Source organism: Nilaparvata lugens, chromosome 1 (assembly GCF_014356525.2).
Source record: "Nilaparvata lugens isolate BPH chromosome 1, ASM1435652v1, whole genome shotgun sequence".
Taxonomy (NCBI): domain Eukaryota; kingdom Metazoa; phylum Arthropoda; class Insecta; order Hemiptera; family Delphacidae; genus Nilaparvata; species Nilaparvata lugens.
This window is the reverse complement of record NC_052504.1, coordinates 9623230-9642335: the sequence shown is the minus strand read 5'-3', so window position 1 is coordinate 9642335 and position 19106 is coordinate 9623230. Positions and strand designations below refer to the sequence as shown.

Genomic DNA, 19106 nt, shown 5'->3' with positions numbered 1-19106 from the left:
TTCTTCAAAACTCTAGAATATAGTCTCTAGAACAGTTTGTTTAGTATCGTATCAAGTTCGTAAAACAGAGATATCAAAATGAAAAAAGGTTAATCAAGCGACCATAATATAATAAAAATACATTTTGTACTATGTGGTCGCTGGGTTAATCAGTCTGTCAAGAGTAAAGGCGTTTACTCTGTCATTATTATTATTTATTATCAAAAATGATTTCTCTATCGTTATCATTATTCGTTATCCAAAACTATTTCTCTATCGTTATCATTATTCGTTAATCAAAATTATTCGTCAATTGTTATCATTATTCGTTATCCAAAATTATTCTTCAATCGTTATCATTATTCGTTAACCAAAATTAATCGTTAAAAGTGGTATTTGAGTGGAATATTTCTAATTAATTTATCAATTTAAGCCATCTTATTTTGGACCAAAATAAACATTAAAACTATAAATTTTGAATTTAGATGGCTTAAATTGATAAATTAATTAGAAATATTCCACTCAAATACCACTTTTAACGATTAATTTTGGTTAACGAATACGTTTGAAGAATAATTTTGGTTAAGGAATAAAATTTTATAAAAATTGTACACGTGAAATTCTAACCTTATCTTGGACTTTGTCATCTATAAATTTGGAAGAAAAATAGCAGAAGGACTACCTTATTATTTTATCTTCCAATGTTATTACATTAGTGTTATTTGCATTGTAAATAAATAAATAAATATTCGTCTATGGTAAAAGTACCGGTGCGGTATGTAAATTAGATTATGTGAGATTTTGATCTGAAACTCAGGAACTGCATTGCCCAGCGCACCCTGGTGGCAAAATGTGGAGCTAACACCAGCATCCATCACATCCCACAGAGCGGGAGTCCTTTCACTTTCACTTTCTGTCATCACTGCACTGCACACACAAACACTTCCATTTCGACAATATTGATCTTGATCGCTGAGAGAGAATGCAAGCCAGCAAACCGGTTCCCGTTTATTATGTCACACGAATCTAGCAGCTTGTAACAGGGTCGGTCAACTTGTAACAGGGTCGGTCCACTTTCTGTCGGCCACTGGGCCACCTTCTATGGCTCACAGCTGACAGCTCTCAACTGAAAGTTACTTTACTTTCAATTTCATTCTCACTTTCATTTTCCTTTCCTTTTATCACCCGACAACAAGCTGACAACTGAACATTTTTTACAAGGCACACTTTACAACATGACAGTGCATACGTTCTAAATGGTTGTTGAGTAATTGGTGCTTCATACATGGTTGTCTGTTATTGTAGGCCTGGGACTTCTTTCGAATTTATATCAGGAAACTGGGAAACATGTTGATATTTATTTTTTTTTTTTTATTTCTTCACAATGCAAATGACACTAATGTAATAACATTGAAAGATAAAATAATAAGATAGTCTTCTTTCAAATTTATAGGTGAAAAAGTCCAAAATAAGGTTAGAATTTCACGTGTCCAATTTTGATAAAATTTCAGTCCAAAACAAAAATGATTGTTATGTTGTAGTGGATCGACTTGTACAGAACTTATTCCAAAATTAATAGCAGAAAACATGGAAAGATGTTGATATGATATTTTGTAGTGTGCAGTTTTGTACAAGACTTCTTTCGAATTTATATTAGGAAAGATCGTATTTTGTACAGGACTTCTTTCGAATTTATATCAAGAAAGATGTTGATATGATCGTATTTTGTAGTGTGCAGTTTCGAACAAGACTTCTTTCAAATTTATTTTAGGGAAGATGTTGATGTGATCGGTTTTTGTAGTTTTGTACAGGACTTCTTACAATTTTATATTAGGAAACGAGGAAAGATGATCGTATGTTGTAGTGGACAGTTTTTACACGACATCTTCCAAATTAATATCAGGAAAGATAATATAAATAAGTTTGTTGAGTGATTGGAGCTTCAAATATGACTGCTGTACTGGACTAAATTACATTAACATCAGAAAAGATGTTGAGGCCGTTTTGTACATAACTTCTTTCAAATTTATATAAGGAAACGAGGAAAGATGTGATTTTATGTTGTAGTGGACAGTTTTGTACAGGACTACTTTCAAATTTATATCAGGGAGGATTTTGTTGATAATTTTAAATTAGTTTGTTGAGTAATTGGAGCTTTAAATATGACTGCTGTACTGAACTAAATTACATTTATATCAGGAAAGATGTTGAAAATGCATATGTGGTACAGGACTTCTTTCAAATCTAGCTATATCAGGGAAGATGTTAATGATAAAAAAATAAGTTGGTTTGTTGGGTAATTGGAGCTTCTAATATAACTGTTGATATAAATGTTAACATATATGTTAATATAACATCAGAAAAGATGTTGAGGCCGTTTTGTACATAATTTCTTTCAAATTTATATAAGGAAACGAGGAAAGATGTATGATTTTATGTTGTAGTGGACAGTTTTGTACAGGAAATCAGGACTACTTTCAAATCTATATCAGGGAAGATGTTGATGATGAATATAAATTAGTTTGTTGAGTAATTGGAGCTTCAAATATGACAGTTGTACTGGAGTACATTATATTTACATCAGGAAAGATGTTGAAAATATAAATGTGGTACAGGACTTCTTTCAAATCTATATCAGGGAAGATGTTGATGATAAACATAAATTAGTTTGTTGAGTAAATGGAGCTTCAAATATGACTTTTTTACTGGACTACATTACATTTACACCAGGAAATATGTTGAGAATATAAATGTGGTACAGGTCCTCTTCCAAATCTATATCAGGGAAGATGTTGATGATAAATATATATTAGTTCAGGATTCATTCTTATCAACCATCAGGCTACTATAAAATCAATATGTTGTTTCATTCCCAATCATTCATAATTGAGAATGTATAGTGCATGTATCAATGTATAAATAAATAAATATATTTTAAAAGTACACACAATTGGATAGAAAAACATATTTGATAAAGCATATTTACATTACATTCAAGTTAGGTAGGTATTCAGATATTCCTCAAGTGAATAAAAGGCATTATTCTTCAGATAATGTATATAACTTTCTCGAATTTGTTTGACTAAAGTTTGTTGGGTAATTGGAGCTTCAAATATGACAGTTGTACTGGAGTACATTACATTTACATCAGGAAAGATGTTGAAAATATTAAAGTGGCTCTTGAGTAAGTGGAGTAACAATTTGGAGTTTGTATATCCAGATTTGGAGCTTGGAAGACGTTGTATAAGATGTGAACTGAATGTACAGGAAGCTGTCATTTCAAAAGAGATTGTTGCATTTACGACAAACTAAGAACTATTTTTTGTTACACTCAACAATACAACAATGTACAACAATGTAATTGTTGAATAGGCCTAATTGAAACTTACAAATATTTTACATTTGATAATAAGAACGGAAAATGTGGTGGAGTTCTATAAGATAGTACGTACTTTTCAGCTGTATTAAGTTGAAGGCCTGACCAGTTTATAACAATTCAAGGCCTGAATTGGATTGAACACTTCTTCATTAGTTTAGAGTGAAAAGAAGAGATAGATTGAATTGGATGATAAGATAACTATTGTTACAGTGAAGTTAAAAGCTGATCGTAATAGATTAAAAACTTCAATTATTTTATGATTATATTCTTTTCAGTTCTTTAATTGACCGAGCGAAGTGAGGTCTAAGATTCAAGTCGACGGTTTGGCATTTCTCTTAATGTTTATATGTTGCGTATTTACGGCGAAACGCGGTAATAGATTTTCATGAAATTTAACAGGTATGTTCCTTTTTTAATTGCGCGTCGACGTATATACAAGGTTTTTTGAAATTTTGCATTTCAAGGATAATATAAAAGGAAAAAGGAGCCTCCTTCATACGCCAATATTAGAGTAAAAATCAAACTATAGAATTATTCATCACAAATCAGCTGACAAGTGATTACACAGATGTGTGGAGAAGCCAGTCTATTGCTGTATTTCCATAAGGTCTATAGTTTCAATCAGGTACTTGTGGATGAGAATACTGCGTGAGGTCTACTGTTCACAGAACTACTAGTAACCACTGTAGTGAATATTGACCACTTCTAGTAAGCTAACAACTCATATTGAATTAGTATACTTTATATTCAGTAATTTTTCTCCCGTGGATTTTCAGAGACAATATGATAAGAACTTAAATTCCTAGATATAAGAGAAGTTACAAGTGTTGCAATCATCATGTCGCGGATAAGATCAAACATCATACATTATAGAGTGAGATATTTATTATTTACAATAATAACATCTTCAACATAGAGTTTGTTTATTAGACAACAAAGGTTAAATAATGAACGGGAGCTTAGAATGGCTGGAAGAGCCCTTAAAAGTGGTACCTTGGACGTTGTAACTAGATATTTTCTTATTTTCAGTCAGCTTATTCAGTTACACTCTTGTTTATTTAGCATGCAAAATAGGTCAAGGATTTCCTTTTAAACCACGTTGTTTTTGTTGCGTAACATTTTGGAAGAAAGTTTATCCTATAGAAACTTCAAATATCGTAGGGTAATGAATAAAGTCCAATTTTGAATTTATATCCTTCGGGATTTATAGGATTTAGAGAACCAACAATAAGGATAGATTCTCTGGATGAATACTCTTATTGAAACATTGTAAGCAGTGGAGATTATCAATTAAACGCATACTAGAATTTTAAGAAAGTTTATTTTTTAACACATTATGGTTTAATATCGGGGACCGAGATTCGCTCTGGAGTACAAAAGCATAAAAAATTTATTACGAAAGAAGAAATTATAATAACATTCATACAGAAATGTTCTATCTAATCACAGTAAATTCACAGAGGAATTAAAAAATTTCCCTCACGAAAGCCCAGTTGGAAAAAAGCCGGTTAAATTCTAATCCTGATTAACTTCAACTTCACGTGAACCAAATCAGAGAAGACCATTTCAAAAAGATCGATCTACTGGAATTAACCAGGATTGGAAATAACCCGGCTTTTTTGCAACCGGCACTAAATATCTGATTGAATGATTACAAAAGTTCAACAGCTGAGTCATAATTTTGACACAGTCCCACACACATGAACTCGCTCACTCAATTCCATCACCAATTGACGACGAAATGATTATTTTTATCTGTTTTTCCAAGGATGAATAATAATTATCCTTTTAATGTCCTTCAGTGAGTTTTCCAAGGGATGAGACTTAGTGCAATTGAATCTTTATATTATAAACCTACTATGATCTGAATTTCGTGAGAATCGTTAGAGCAGTTTCGAGATCCGGTGAAATACAAACATATAAACATCTAAACATCCAAACATATAAACAGAAGTTGCTCGTTTAATAATATAGGATTATTGAACACATTTTTCACATATCCATTTAAATTCCACAGTGAGATGCACGTTATCAAGTCAGCACCTGATTAACATTGGTTTTTCCATCAGTAAGTTGGTGAATAAATAGCAAAGAATAAATGAAAATAGAAAATCCTCCAAAGATCACAAAATCACTCTTTGACCTTTTGCTGTGGAGTTGGAAAATGATAGAGATATCTGATTTGTGTAATGACAGACAATGATAGCAAGCTTAATATATTAAGTGCTGACTTTATAACTTGAATCTTATTGTAGAGTAATTTTCAGAAGGTTTTCAAAATTATTCACATTGGCACTGACGATGTTAATCAGTGCTAACCAAGATTTCTACTGACCAACGTTAATCAGGTGCTGATTTTATGAAGTGGATCTCAATGTAGAATGCAATTTTCACCAAACATTCCCCAGATTCTTGAGTAATAGGCTAAGTAATAATTCTGAATACTTAATTCCTCATTATTTTTATTATTTCTCATTATTTTGTCTTACACTATTACAGTATTTCGATTTTATTTTATACTAGCAGGTGCTAGAAATGCTTTGCACTGAGGAAAATTTTGTGTAGTAAAATGAAATCTCCTTATGTCCAGGAAGCATCAACAAATAATAGGATAACTATTCACTAATTTCTCAAAATTACGTGCATAATCTTTATTAAAGTTGAAAATTCTCAGCAAAAAAATGAGTATCTCCTATTTCGTACATGTAAAAGACAATAAAAAAGACTGTATAATATTAGAGATATAATATTATTCTTGAGAGTAATGTATTTTTTGCACTTTCTCAGCCGACCGACATGTCCGGCCTACTAGAGCTGTTCGAACTCCTAGAGATCAAGTCGGAGCTGTGGAGCGGCGGTGGAGGCAGTGGCGGATACGCAAGCGGACACACATCGCCCGCCGACACGCGGCGGAGACCGCGCGGAGAATCTACCTCCAGCGGCGAAACCACGACAACGGCGGAAACCGCGCGACTCAAAGACACATTCACCAACAATAACACCACGCCGCCAGCTCGCGTCAAACGTGAACAGGAGGACGAGGAGGAAGAGGAGGAGGAAGTGAAGGAGGAAGAGGAGGAGGAGGATGAGGAGAGGAGTAGAGGAGCTGCCCCATTCGGACACTATGTCCGCTAATGACGCATCGCCGACGAATACGACGCCTAGTCGACGCCGACGTCGCAGCTCGTCGATTCCCTGTTAATTTATCGTTGAATACCGAACGCGAAAACCGACGAACGCCCACGCATAACGACGCCGACCGACCACCGTCCGACAGGGAGTCGCAGGTAAGTTCACTCCAAAGAAAATGGAAAACATGGAAATAAATTGTAAGTTGCATTTGTTCAAATGCTAATAATAAATGAATATCTATCTATCTAGCGTATAGCAAAAGACACAATTATTAAATTCTAATAGTAAAATGGGATGGATAAAATTATATACAAGGATATATACCACATTTATGTGTTCATATATCAACAACGAATGGATTCGTCTCAGTCATAGATTTTAAAACTATAGGCAAACATTTAATACATTTAAATAAGCTATTGATTCTGTTGTGGCTAACACGAAATCGTCAGCTCCACCCGTGTATGTTGTTCTTGGGCACTCTTCGACGATGTGCGTCACTGTCTGAGCAGCACCACACTCAAAATGGTGTTGTTGCCTTGCCCCATTTATGCATGGCGATGGCATCAATCATGCATTAATGAATAATTATTATTAAACAAGAATGTTTGCAGTAGCAGAAGCCTGCGGGGTGATTTACAGCATTCAATTGGGATTTACGTTTAATAATAATGAAAATGGAAAATCCTGTTTTTACCATCTTTTGTTCACACTGAAGTTGATAAGACTCTATCATCGATAAAAAATCACTCCATGTACTATGTGTCATCTGTATATTCTTACCATCTTATACTCTTTGGTTCACACTGGAATTGATGACACTTCTTCATCAATGAAATAGAACTCTATAATCTTTGTGAAATTTGTATATTTCAATGCAGAATTTGGATGCTTTACACTCCATGAAATTTCAATTCAATTCAATTCTTTTTATTTGCCATCAATACAATTTACAATAAATTATTCAAGAAATTCATATAAATTACTGTAGAAATAAACACATAATAAGTACTTAAAGAAATAAGTACATAATTACTGTAGATAAAATTACTTCACTTGTATGGGTACTTTATTAAAATTAATAAAAACAATATAAAAAACATAAAGTACCCTTTTTATAAAATGTTCTAAGTAAAAATGGTACTTCATGATTTTATATTGTTCTCATCAATTACTGTAGATAATATTCTGAATCAGACTTTTATTAACAACAATATTCAGGGGTTACCACCCCCCTCCCCAAAGCCCATGGATGCACCCCCTTTCCTGAATTCAGCTGTCACTCCCCCTTCTACTATGAAACTAGACATAACAATACTGCATGAAAAATCTCTATTGTTTTCAATGATTTTGTATGTTGAATTGATGTATGATTTGATGGTTTTGTCATAATAATGATATTATTGTATTCTTCTACTACTCCATGCTTTCCAAAATCATCAAGGATTGAAAAAAAATGTTCTCAACTCACTTGATAATAGATTAAGTGTCAAGTGCTATGAATATTTTATTGACGTTGCTGATGATGTATGGTTCGATAGCAAAAGAGTTAAATTTATCTGTCTCTTGGTGGAATTTCATTTACAGGGTAGTGGGAAGTAATATAATCATCACCAGTGGAAAAATAAAATAAGCCTAGATATATGATCATTTGGTAACCTAAAAGTAGCATAAAATGCTAATGAGGACATTTCTTCTAGATAGAGTGTAGACTAAATTATAAATCAATGTCACAGATTGATGCAAGAGTACACTAACTTTTCCTAACTTTCTAGAAAATGAGGGTATATTTTTGTAAAACCTCACTAGCGTATATTTTGAGCCAACTTAATTCCATACACTAAATAAAGGCTTAGATATGTGGTATTACCATAGAATAAGAATAAGGCTTCATCTTTCTCAATCTCTTTTCTATGGTGATACCGAATAGGAGAAAATTTTCGCATAGGTTCACATCAAATCAAATTTGATGCCAAATTCAAATAAATAATTCACAAATACATGAAAAACAAAATTCAGTTTCATACATTGGAAATTTATACTAACAAAATTACAAAAGCTTTCATTGAAACTAAATAATAATCTAATATATAATATTGGCGTTGCCAGCAAAAAAAAGTTTGTGCGCTAGCAACCAGCATTCACTAAGCACTCCAATTGGAGAAAAATAGAAAAAAGTAACTTTATGAAACACAAAATTTAGCAAACATTTTCAACAAAAATTTAGTATACACTTTCAAAAAAAGAAGAAAAAAACATGATAATGGAGTAGTTCATAGCATAAACATAAACGTAAACAAAATATAATTTGTTTAACAAATATTCAATAATAATTTTAACAAATTAATAACAAACAATAATAATTATGATATATTTATTTTTAAGGCGATAAAGATGAAGGAAGATTTTGCAACTGAGTACAGTTAGAAGATCTATGAATGAGAATTATGTTTATTGAATGTCTGATATTGACATGAATTTTTGATTTGCAGCACAGTCCAATGAGCTTGAGCCAGCAAATAAAGCGATCACCTCGGGGGGTGGAGTCGAGTGGCGAGGACAGTTCGCACCCTGAGATGACAGTCCAGTTGAAGCGCAAGTCACGATACATGGAAGACTACCGCAGTCATCTTGAGGTACACTAATCAAAATATTATCAGCCTTGTAGTTGAACCGTTCAGTGAGTGCAATGTTTTCTTAAAACGAAACCATATTATGCGTTTTCTGACAAAAACGTAGTCCTGGTTTCAGGCAGGCGTTTGAACGCTAATAAGAAGTTCAAAAACATCTGTTTCTTTGTTTGACCATAGAGAAACAATAGCATAAGTAGATATCCCATGGTATAGGGCGTTTATCTCGCAACTTTTACAGTTACCTGAAGCCTATAGTACACGTAGTTCTTTCCCGTGAAGCTTTATGACGATGCTGGTAGTCTCTCATATTGTGCCGTTCAAACACTCGCACCCGGTCAAAACAGTAAATATTGACAATAATCGACAATAATCGGCTTGAGATAACAGTAAAAGTTACGACATAAACGCCCTATACCATGGAATATCTACTTACGCTATTGTTTCTCTATAGTTTGACGTCTTTGCAATGTTATGAGAGTTCAAACTATTTGAGATTTGGATTTGAACTCGAGGAATGTACTCTTTTCAACTTTGAGCGATCATAAAAATTTCAAAAATGTTTGACGGAAGGAACACATGATGTGAATCTTATTGGAAATTTTGTCCTCTCTTCAACCATATCCTCAGAATTGAATTTGACTGATAGTTTTCTAGTTATTGACGTTTTTCAAATATATCAAAAATTCGATATATCTCGAAAATTAAGATCGATATAAGAAAGTTTAATTGTAGATAAATTTTTTTGCAAATTTCATATATAGAATGTAGCTCAAAGTTTGAAAAATTAAATTCATCGAGTTCAAACCCGAATTTCAAATAATTTGAACTCTCATAAAAAGTTTAAATAAAGTTTGAAGATTTCAAATGAATTAACAAATTATATTATTTATATTATTAGAAATTCCTCTCTCATCTGAACCATAATTCATCATCCTCAGAATTGGATTATGACTTATAGATTTTTAATTATTGACGTTTTTCAAAAATATAGAAAAAATCCATATATCTCGGTCGAAAACTAAGGTAGTTTATATAAGAAAGTTTTACTGGACATTTTTTTTTTTGCAAATCTCATATAGAATTTCATGCTGTTTCACTTTTAGTCTGACATTCTCTTTGCAGCTAATGGATTGAGACTGAAGTGAAATTTGAATTTGTATGAGTATACGATGGGACATTTTGTATACTCTATACAGTCAATGGATTCAGACTGGAGTAAAATTTGAATTTGTATTGATTGAAGGCCCATGACTGGAATGAAATTTGAATTTGTATTGATTGAAGGTTCATGACTAGAGTGAATTTGAATTTGTATTGATTGAAAGTTGACGACTGGAGTGTAAATTGAATTTGTATTGATTGAAGGTTCATGACTAAAGTGAAATTTGAATTTGTATTGATTGAAGGTTCATGACTGGAATGAAATTTGAATTTGTATTAATGAAGTTTTATGACTGGAATGAAATTTGAATTGGTATTGATTGAAGGTTGACGACTGGAGTGAAATTTGAATTTGTATTGATTGAAGGTTCATGACTGGAATGAAATTTGAATTTGTATTAATGAAGTTTTATGACTGGAATGAAATTTGAATTGGTATTGATTGAAGGTTTATGACTGGAATGAAATTTGAATTTGTATTGATTGAAGGTTGACGACTGGAGTGAAATTTGAATTTTTATCAATTGAATGTTGACGACTTGGGTGTAAATTTGAATTTGTATTGCTTGAAGGTTGACGACGACCACCGGAAGCTGCCAGAGGAGGCTCTCCAACAGCAGGCGGCTGCCGAGAACTACGTGGTGACCCCACACCGCAAACGGCGACCCGGCTTCCACAACGCGCCCTCGCAGAACCCCTACTTTGTGCCGTTCTCGCCGTCCTACATCGACGAGATCTCCTACAGGCACCATCGGAACAACCAGTTGCTTAGTGCCGCTACGCCTCCCTTCTTCGCCACCGCCGAAAATCCGTCCAAGGTTGGTGGCCGAAGCAAATTTCTAATTTGTTAACCAATTATTGCTGAGGATAGGGCCTAGCTTTATGAGTGGGTCTTCAATTATTTCTATTTATTGTTGAGGGTAAGGTCTCGCTTTATGAGAGGGTCCTCAATAATTTCTATTTATTGTTGAGGGTAAGGCCTGGCTTTATCAGAGGGTCTTCTATTAGATAGTTAAAAGTTGACGTGAAGTTTCAGGTGGGTTTCAATTACCGAGAAGTGATTTTGCCGTTCATAAGAACCCGGCCACACAGAGGGCATTTGCAATTTACGATCCTATATAGATTTTATATCTCAATCTCAGATCGCTCTCTAACTTGAGTTCGCTCTCTGTGTGGCCGGGCCTCAACCACAGAATAGATACAGAATGGAAACTTGGCAAGTACCCTGGCACCAAAAATTCGCCATCTTGTTAGAAAGTTCAGCATTGCAATAGTATAGAAGGGAGGTTCGGATCACTCTACTGATCCGGATCAATCGGTCTCGTTCACTGCCGCGAGCCAATCAAAAGACAGGATTTTAACTTCTAACAAGATGGCGCAGTCACGTGACGTGTATTTGTGACATGTAAAAAGCATTGGTTGGATAGGCGTTTGATTGATAGTTTCCATTCTGTGCCTCAACTGTCTGATAGCCTAAGCGATAAAAGGTAGCATTATAGAAATAGAAGATAGCAATATGTATTATCTATGACAGTACTGCCCTCAAGCATTTTTTTCCAGCATCCAGCGGCTAGTTTAAATCGCGCTTCTAGTGGGTTTTTAAATAAAAATTGCAAGGAATTGAATAATTGCCTTTGTTATTGGCTGTTCAAGAAAAATAAGCATAATCTTCTTTATTAAGAGCTGTATAAGAATAAGAATAAGAATGTTTATTTCGCCAAAATTACATAGTTACAAAACATGAATGATACATACAAAATGCATAATAAAAATGTAAATTATAATAGATCTAATTGATTTGGCACAGCCAGCAAAGTTAAACTTGTGCGCTAGCTGTGAGTTAATAAAGCAAACAGTACGAAATAGCCTATAGCAATACTGAAAAATGGAAAAAAATATATACCTATATAATAAATATTATAGTAATGCTTCTTATAAATAATACAATGATAAGAATTGAATAATTTCGTGTTAAAAACAATCATACAGGTGATAACCAAAAACATGTCATACAGCTCACATTTAAATCTTCTAAATGCAAACTAATGAAGAAGAATACAATAAAAAATGAAATTTTTAGTTTTGAGCACATCCCAGTGCTTAATCAATTTTCATAAATAATACAAAAGATAGAAAGACTCAAAAGAATCATGAATAGATTTATTAATATTTAGGCATTGTAAAATATATATTCTGCTCAACCCATACATTTATTTCCTTGATAAGTGCTTTAGTAATTTTTGAATTAATTAGTTTTATCGGAATTTTGTTTGAAAATATATTGCAAAGATAGGTGAATTGGTGTCGTGATTAATTGTATTTTTAAAGCTAGACGCATATTGAGACGCGAGGCGATGTGACACGACGTGAACCGAGTCTATTAGATTAGTTAAGATCATATTATTATAATTTTCACTTTGAGACTAAGCTAGCATTCAACTAAGCCATCATCTTCCATATCAACATTTATTTTGCCAAATACAATAAATATACCTCTATGTCATAATAAGAATCAATCAATCAATCAATCTAATCCGCATATCTTTCCAAGTCGGAAGCTCTTTAAATTGTAAGCATAAACTATAAGCATACAGCTTTGAGTGGTGAAATGTATCAAATGGAAGGAGAAAATAAATAACAGAAGAAGAAAAGGTCAACCAAGAATTAGGTGGACGGATGATGTGGAACGCGATCTAAGGACGCTTGGAGTTCGTAACTGGAAGAGGCAGGCCGAGAATCGAGACAGATGGAGAGGCTATGTGAGGGAGGCCAAGGGTTGTAAAGACCTGTAGAGCTGAGGAGTAAGTAAGTAAGCATACAACATAGTGGCGTAGATGCTGTGGAAGGGGTAAATCGACCCAGGGACTTACTTTCCAGTGATAGACCGTATTTCCCTTGACTTATCACTATTTTCAAGAGAAGAAGTGACAGGATTCCAGCAGTATTTTGAGCGAGTTCTCCATCCCCGGGGGCTAACTACTAATAATTATTTCTTTTTCGATAATCTTTAGTTACACTTTGAATTCAAATTTGTTACAAGATATTTCCAGTGTTGATTCTACTTTGATATTTGAATGATTGCAGAATGCTGTACCGCCTGGCGGAGTACTACAGATGAACACAGTAGACGAGATAGTGGTGAAATACCGACCGCCAAGCGAGGACCTCCCTCCCGCGTCGCGCTCACCTCGCTCCAACTTCCAGTTCGCCGGCAACAACGCGGAGAGCTCATGGGGCCCCTGGGGCCTCTGTCAGCCTCAGGTGGGGCCAGTGCCCCCCTCAGAGCGCGGCGCCAGGGACAGGGATGAACCTCCTCCTTCCGGTAATTTTATTCTAGGATCACAGGAGTTTTTTGTCTAGTGAACTCCTCAAACAGTCAATTCTATTTCGAAAAGTGGTAGAATAAAGTTACTCCGAGTGGTAAAGTAGCTTTGGTAGTTTTATAACGATTTCATCGGATTTTTAGTTTTCAATGTATAGTGAGATTCAATTTATACCTGTAAAGTCAGTGAAAATGATAGGTTGCCAATTTTCATTCATCACCAGAGGGTGGTGATAGCCGATAGCTCTGATTCTGGTATATCTGATATAAACTTACTGTTGATCTTGTTTAGAATGGTCAATTCTATCTCAAACATATTATATCTGTCGAAAGAATATACATCTGTAGGATTTGATTTATAAAAATAGATTTTAATAATTGTATTAGAATATTCTGGTTGTTCATCAACAACTCTGTTAATAATCATTATTGTAACAATCTTACAATAATGCTAATAATCATTATAAGAATCATGAGTTCTCCAATCTTTTCAAGAGATACTGGAATCTCTGCAAATACTTTGACATACTTGTGCCCCGTGTGATACTCGGTTTAAACGGAGAAATGTCAGCTGATCGTTTAAACTCCATAAGAAACACATTATGATAAATGCAACCATATCTACAAGTAAACGTGGTTTAGCGTTAAACGTAATGCTAGCATATGGCCCTGAGACACTTCGTATTACAAAATAATATTCAACATCAAATTTCATACGACTCAAAAGATACGATACACGGTTACACAAAAGTCTGTTAACTTTTAATGCCACTTTTCAAAAAAAGTCTGATTGTTTCTTGTGGAATTGAATCATGATTAAATTTAACAGGCTTTTGTGCAACCGGGCTATAGTGTCGGAGCGTAGATATGACTTGTAGACTACGATTTCATCAGCTATGAGGAAAACCCAAAGACACCTGAAGTACTTATCACTGAGAAGTTAAACATTACACAAATGTAAATTAGTAAACTATTGTATAAATAACACATCGTGATAAAATGAATGTCACACACTAAAAGTACCATTAGGTCTATCTAATTGGCTACATGAGTAAAACGATTCTATTTAGAATATAGCTGAATGAATTTCTAATTTTCAATTTGATTTGATTGGTTGAATTATTTACTTATTCCTGCAATTTCTGATGACCAGGTGGCGAGGAGAGCGATACGGGGGGCGCGGGAGGCGGCAACGGACAGGGGGATCGTGGCGGGGGCGGCGGAAAGACGTCAGTTACGCCTGCGCGGGAATACCGGTGCGAGTATTGCGGTAAACAGTTCGGCATGTCATGGAACCTTAAGACTCACCTGCGTGTTCACACCGGAGAGAAGCCGTTCGCCTGTAGGCTCTGTGTTGCCATGTTCAAGCAGAAGGTGCGTAAAAGCATAAATTGAATATTACTTTCCTCTATTGTAAAGTTGTGGAGAGGAAACTTTAATAACTAAAATACTTGGAAACTTAATAACTTAAAAACTTGGAGTGTCAAATTCAGATCAATATTATTGCATCTAATGACGATAAAGCTGAACCAACATTATAACTTGAATAAAACTATCCTCCAAGTATTCTATCCTCTATCCTAAAATCAACACATATGAACTAAATGGACATATTCACACTTATCAATTGTCGGCAGATGATGAATTGCCGTCTGATTGGCCAATTCTCACAAACAACTGATTCTCAAGGCTTGTTCACACCAAACCTCTGTAAATCTGCACTCTGTGGATGATAAAAGATCGGTCGCCTGCTAAAAGCCTCGAGGCTTTTCACACTGACATCCATCCATCTGCCTTCAATATTTTTTTTTTTTTAAATAAAATTTTTCAAATCAAATCAAATTTTTTTATTTCGCCACAACAAAAATAATACAACAAAAATAATAATCCTCAATACAAAGTTAAAAAAAACATATTGATCAATATTTAAATATACACGAAAAACAACTTTATCAAAACAAAATAACATGTTTGGTGCAGCCTGCAAAACCGAAGTTTGAGTGCTGGCAGCGAGTATCGATATTAATTTTCAAATATAAAAAATTTCAATGAAGAAATGAATAGATGAAACAAGAATGAATATACATATGAAAGGAAATATAAATAAACATAGTATAAATGAAAAGGAAAAGTAAATTCAAAAGTGTAATTTGAAGCACTAAAATATATAAGTAGCCTAATTACTGAATGATGAATTCCATTATGTGGCTTAGAAGATAAATATTACAATATTATTATATTTGTGGTCAGAAGAATTAATTAAAAATCTCAGAGTAGAAGACAGAGAATGAATCTGAGAAAAAATATTTGAGGTTTGGAAGAAAAATAAAAAGGTAACTGCAATAAAAGAAATATAGGATAATTAAGTAAAGGTGGAATTTACTAGTGCATTATGTGTGAATGAATTGCGAGATATTCACTGACTTTATCCATTCTGCTATCTTTTTAATACTAGTTTTTGCTATTAAGTTGTCTGGTATGAGGTTGATCAGTATGTTACTTATGTAAGGAATTGCAATTAAGGGAATAAAGCAATATGTGTACATATTGATCAAATGAGCAATATCTGTAAGAATTTCTTATGAGATATTTGCTGTAATTATTCAATAGGATAGAAAAAAGCCTATTTGTCTTCAGACTGGATAACTATTGGATTGATAAAATAAAAAAATCCATCTGTCAGCAGACGTTCCAAAAAGACTCTGCTCGCAGACGGATGTTATAGAATAGCAATTTTCTCCAGGCATACGAAATTTGAATGGCAGATGAATGGATGTCAGTGTGAACAGCCTCTTTATTTTAGCAGGCGATCAATCTATTTAAAAAATATACCCACAGAGTGCAGAGTTACAGAGCTTTGGTGTGAACAAGTCAAAGTTTTAAATTTAAATTCGAGTATTTTATTTACTTCAATAGGGTATGGTACTTGAAGGTTTAATTGAATATAAATGCTTATTGTTCACTTCAAGACTAATTGTTTGAAACTAGTTTTGTCTAAATCAGTAGCCAAAACAAACGGTATTTGTTTGTTTTAAAGAAAACCAAAAAGAATACGATTATTAGTATCCTACTTTTATTCTCCTATTTAATAAAGTCACTTCCTTTCGAAACTTCACTTCATTTATTATTCATATTTCTATTCATTTGTGTATTTTATAATTTTCTCGTGAATCTTGAACTTGGATTCTATTATTATTTGCTTATGGCTTTCAATGGTGGGGATACCCAAGGGTAGTTCCACCTCGCCGTATATAGTCCAAACTTCCCTAATGGGATACCGGACACTAAGGTTATAGTGAGCACAATACTTTAAATTCACACTATTCACTTCCAAATAAAGTTTTGTATGTTAAACAATCCAAACATATACAAAACCGAAACAAAACACAAAACCACTAAACCAAATTTAGAAAATATTAAATTCAGCTTCTATGAATTTTCGATTTTTGGGTTGATATTATCGTTTTTTTTGTGAAATGGTGTAAAGAACATAATCTGAATTCAACTTTCTCATTTTATGAAAAATATTTTATTTTGTTTGGTTGTATCCAGGCGCACCTGTTGAAACACCTGTGCTCGGTGCACCGCAACGTGATCAGCGTGGCGGGGGGTGCGACGGGGGGAGACGGCGACACCGGCCACTTCAACTGTTGCTTCTGTCAGCTGACGTTCGAGTCACTCCAAGAGCTCATCCGCCATCTTTCCGGACCCCACAACAATCTGCTACTCAGCAAAAACCTGCATGAATGACCCAGGTCGCGCGCCCAAGCCTAACACTGTCCTCCCACTAAAGGACGAGACCATATTAGGCGTTTTCAGAGTCGGCATGGCAGGAACAGAGAGTATAGAACCACTACCTCCGTAAACAAAGCCATAGTGCATGACAGGTGGTTGATGGTGACGTCAGCACAGGTAGGGCTCCTACACCAATAAAAACACTAGCTGATATAGATCAGTTGAAATCAACCAATTTTAATGGTGTAGGGGCCGTACCTGTTGTGACATCACCATCAACCATCTGTCAATGCACTATGGGTTTGTATATGGAGGTAGTGATAGAACACTCTCTATAAAGTGCTCTCTGGGCAGGAAGCTCATTACATTAGCTTATACATTCTATACTTTCTGGGCAGGAAGCTCTCTGATCGGCCGATTGGGTTGGGGCCCGAAAAATCGCCCCATATGGTCTCGCCCTATGGCTGGCCACTAACGTAACGTTTCACATGTCCGATATAAGGCTGCATACAGATTTGAGCGCCAAGAACACATGCATTCTAGTTCTCAGCTGCTGATTGAATAAATAATAAATAAATGCTTTATTCAACCAATAGAAATAAATTACATTACAATTGCACTTAGAAGCACAAACGAATTTCTTAATTAAACATCAGTAGCTACTTATTATAGGAGAAGCCTACCCAAACAGGGGCGTGGCCTTGCCCCCCGGGGCCCGGGCACCAGCGCCAAGGCCAAATCCCCCCTTTCCAGGGAAGGGGGACCAGCTCCAAGGGGTCATTGACCTGTTACGTCCGCTCACTTCAAATCATAAACCTTTTATCTCCACCCATTTCCATCAGTTCGATCCTCCCTCCACATCCAACCATTTTGTTCAAAACCAGCCTTTTATCCTAGTCAGATGGTTTTTTTTTGGATATAACCATCATATCGATGTTCTTCTGGTGTTGAAAAACCATCCTTATTGAATGGAATCTCTGGTTTACAAGCTTTTCCCACTTAGCCTTCAGTCTTCACTCAGCATTCAATGAGAGATTTATACAGAACTACCCATCAAGCGAATCAAGGAATGAGGTAAATCAACACATTCAAATACTTATTTCAACAATTATTATCATTTCCATCATTCAGACCGATCATTCTAAATCCCCCTACCCCTCCTCCATCAATTTTATTTTTGTATTCAGGTATCTCTTTTGTTCTCCTCCCACAATATTTTTGAATACAGTCGAACCTCTGTATAACGAAGTCGATTATCCCGAGAAAAAATTCGCTGCTGAGAGGTATTCATTATTGAGAGGTTCTGTTAAGAAAACTGCCAGGATCCTATAGATCTTATAATATCTTATCACGGCGGTAAATAATTGAATATGGTACATAAAACATATCATCGCGAACGTAGGTAGGGTTAGGCCAATATTAATATAAAAATTTAAAAACTCATGCTGTTGAAAAAACATGTTTTTTAATATTTGTAGAATGTAATAAGTAAAAGTATCGATTGAAACATTGATATGATGTTTGTATCAAAAAAAAAAACATCTGACTAGGATAAAAGGCTGGTTTTGAACAAAATGGTAGACTTGGATGTGGAGGGGGGATCAAACTGATGGAAATGGGTGGAGATAAAAGGTTGATGACTCAAAGTGGGCGGAGGTAACAGGTCAATGACCCCTTGGAGGTAGTCCCCCACCCCTGGAGAGGTGTGAAGGGAGGGGTTTTAACCTTGGCGCTGGTTCCCAGGCCCTGGGGGCAAGGCCAAGCC

The 19106-nt window shown here is 34.8% G+C and overlaps 1 protein-coding gene across 1 annotated transcript in view; it reads left to right on the top strand.

Moving 5' to 3' along the window:
- The window catches only part of LOC111056245 (transcription factor Ken-like), a 67667-nt gene extending 48798 nt beyond the window's left edge, over positions 1-18869 (top strand). Inside the window, 7 exon segments of the mRNA XM_039429704.1 lie at positions 6146-6485; positions 6488-6645; positions 8983-9126; positions 10857-11102; positions 13369-13606; positions 14760-14980; positions 17159-18869. Coding sequence (XP_039285638.1) covers positions 6146-6485; positions 6488-6645; positions 8983-9126; positions 10857-11102; positions 13369-13606; positions 14760-14980; positions 17159-17356 — 1545 coding nt within the window. The 3' untranslated portion in view covers positions 17357-18869.
- Positions 18870-19106: the final 237 nt, after the last annotated feature.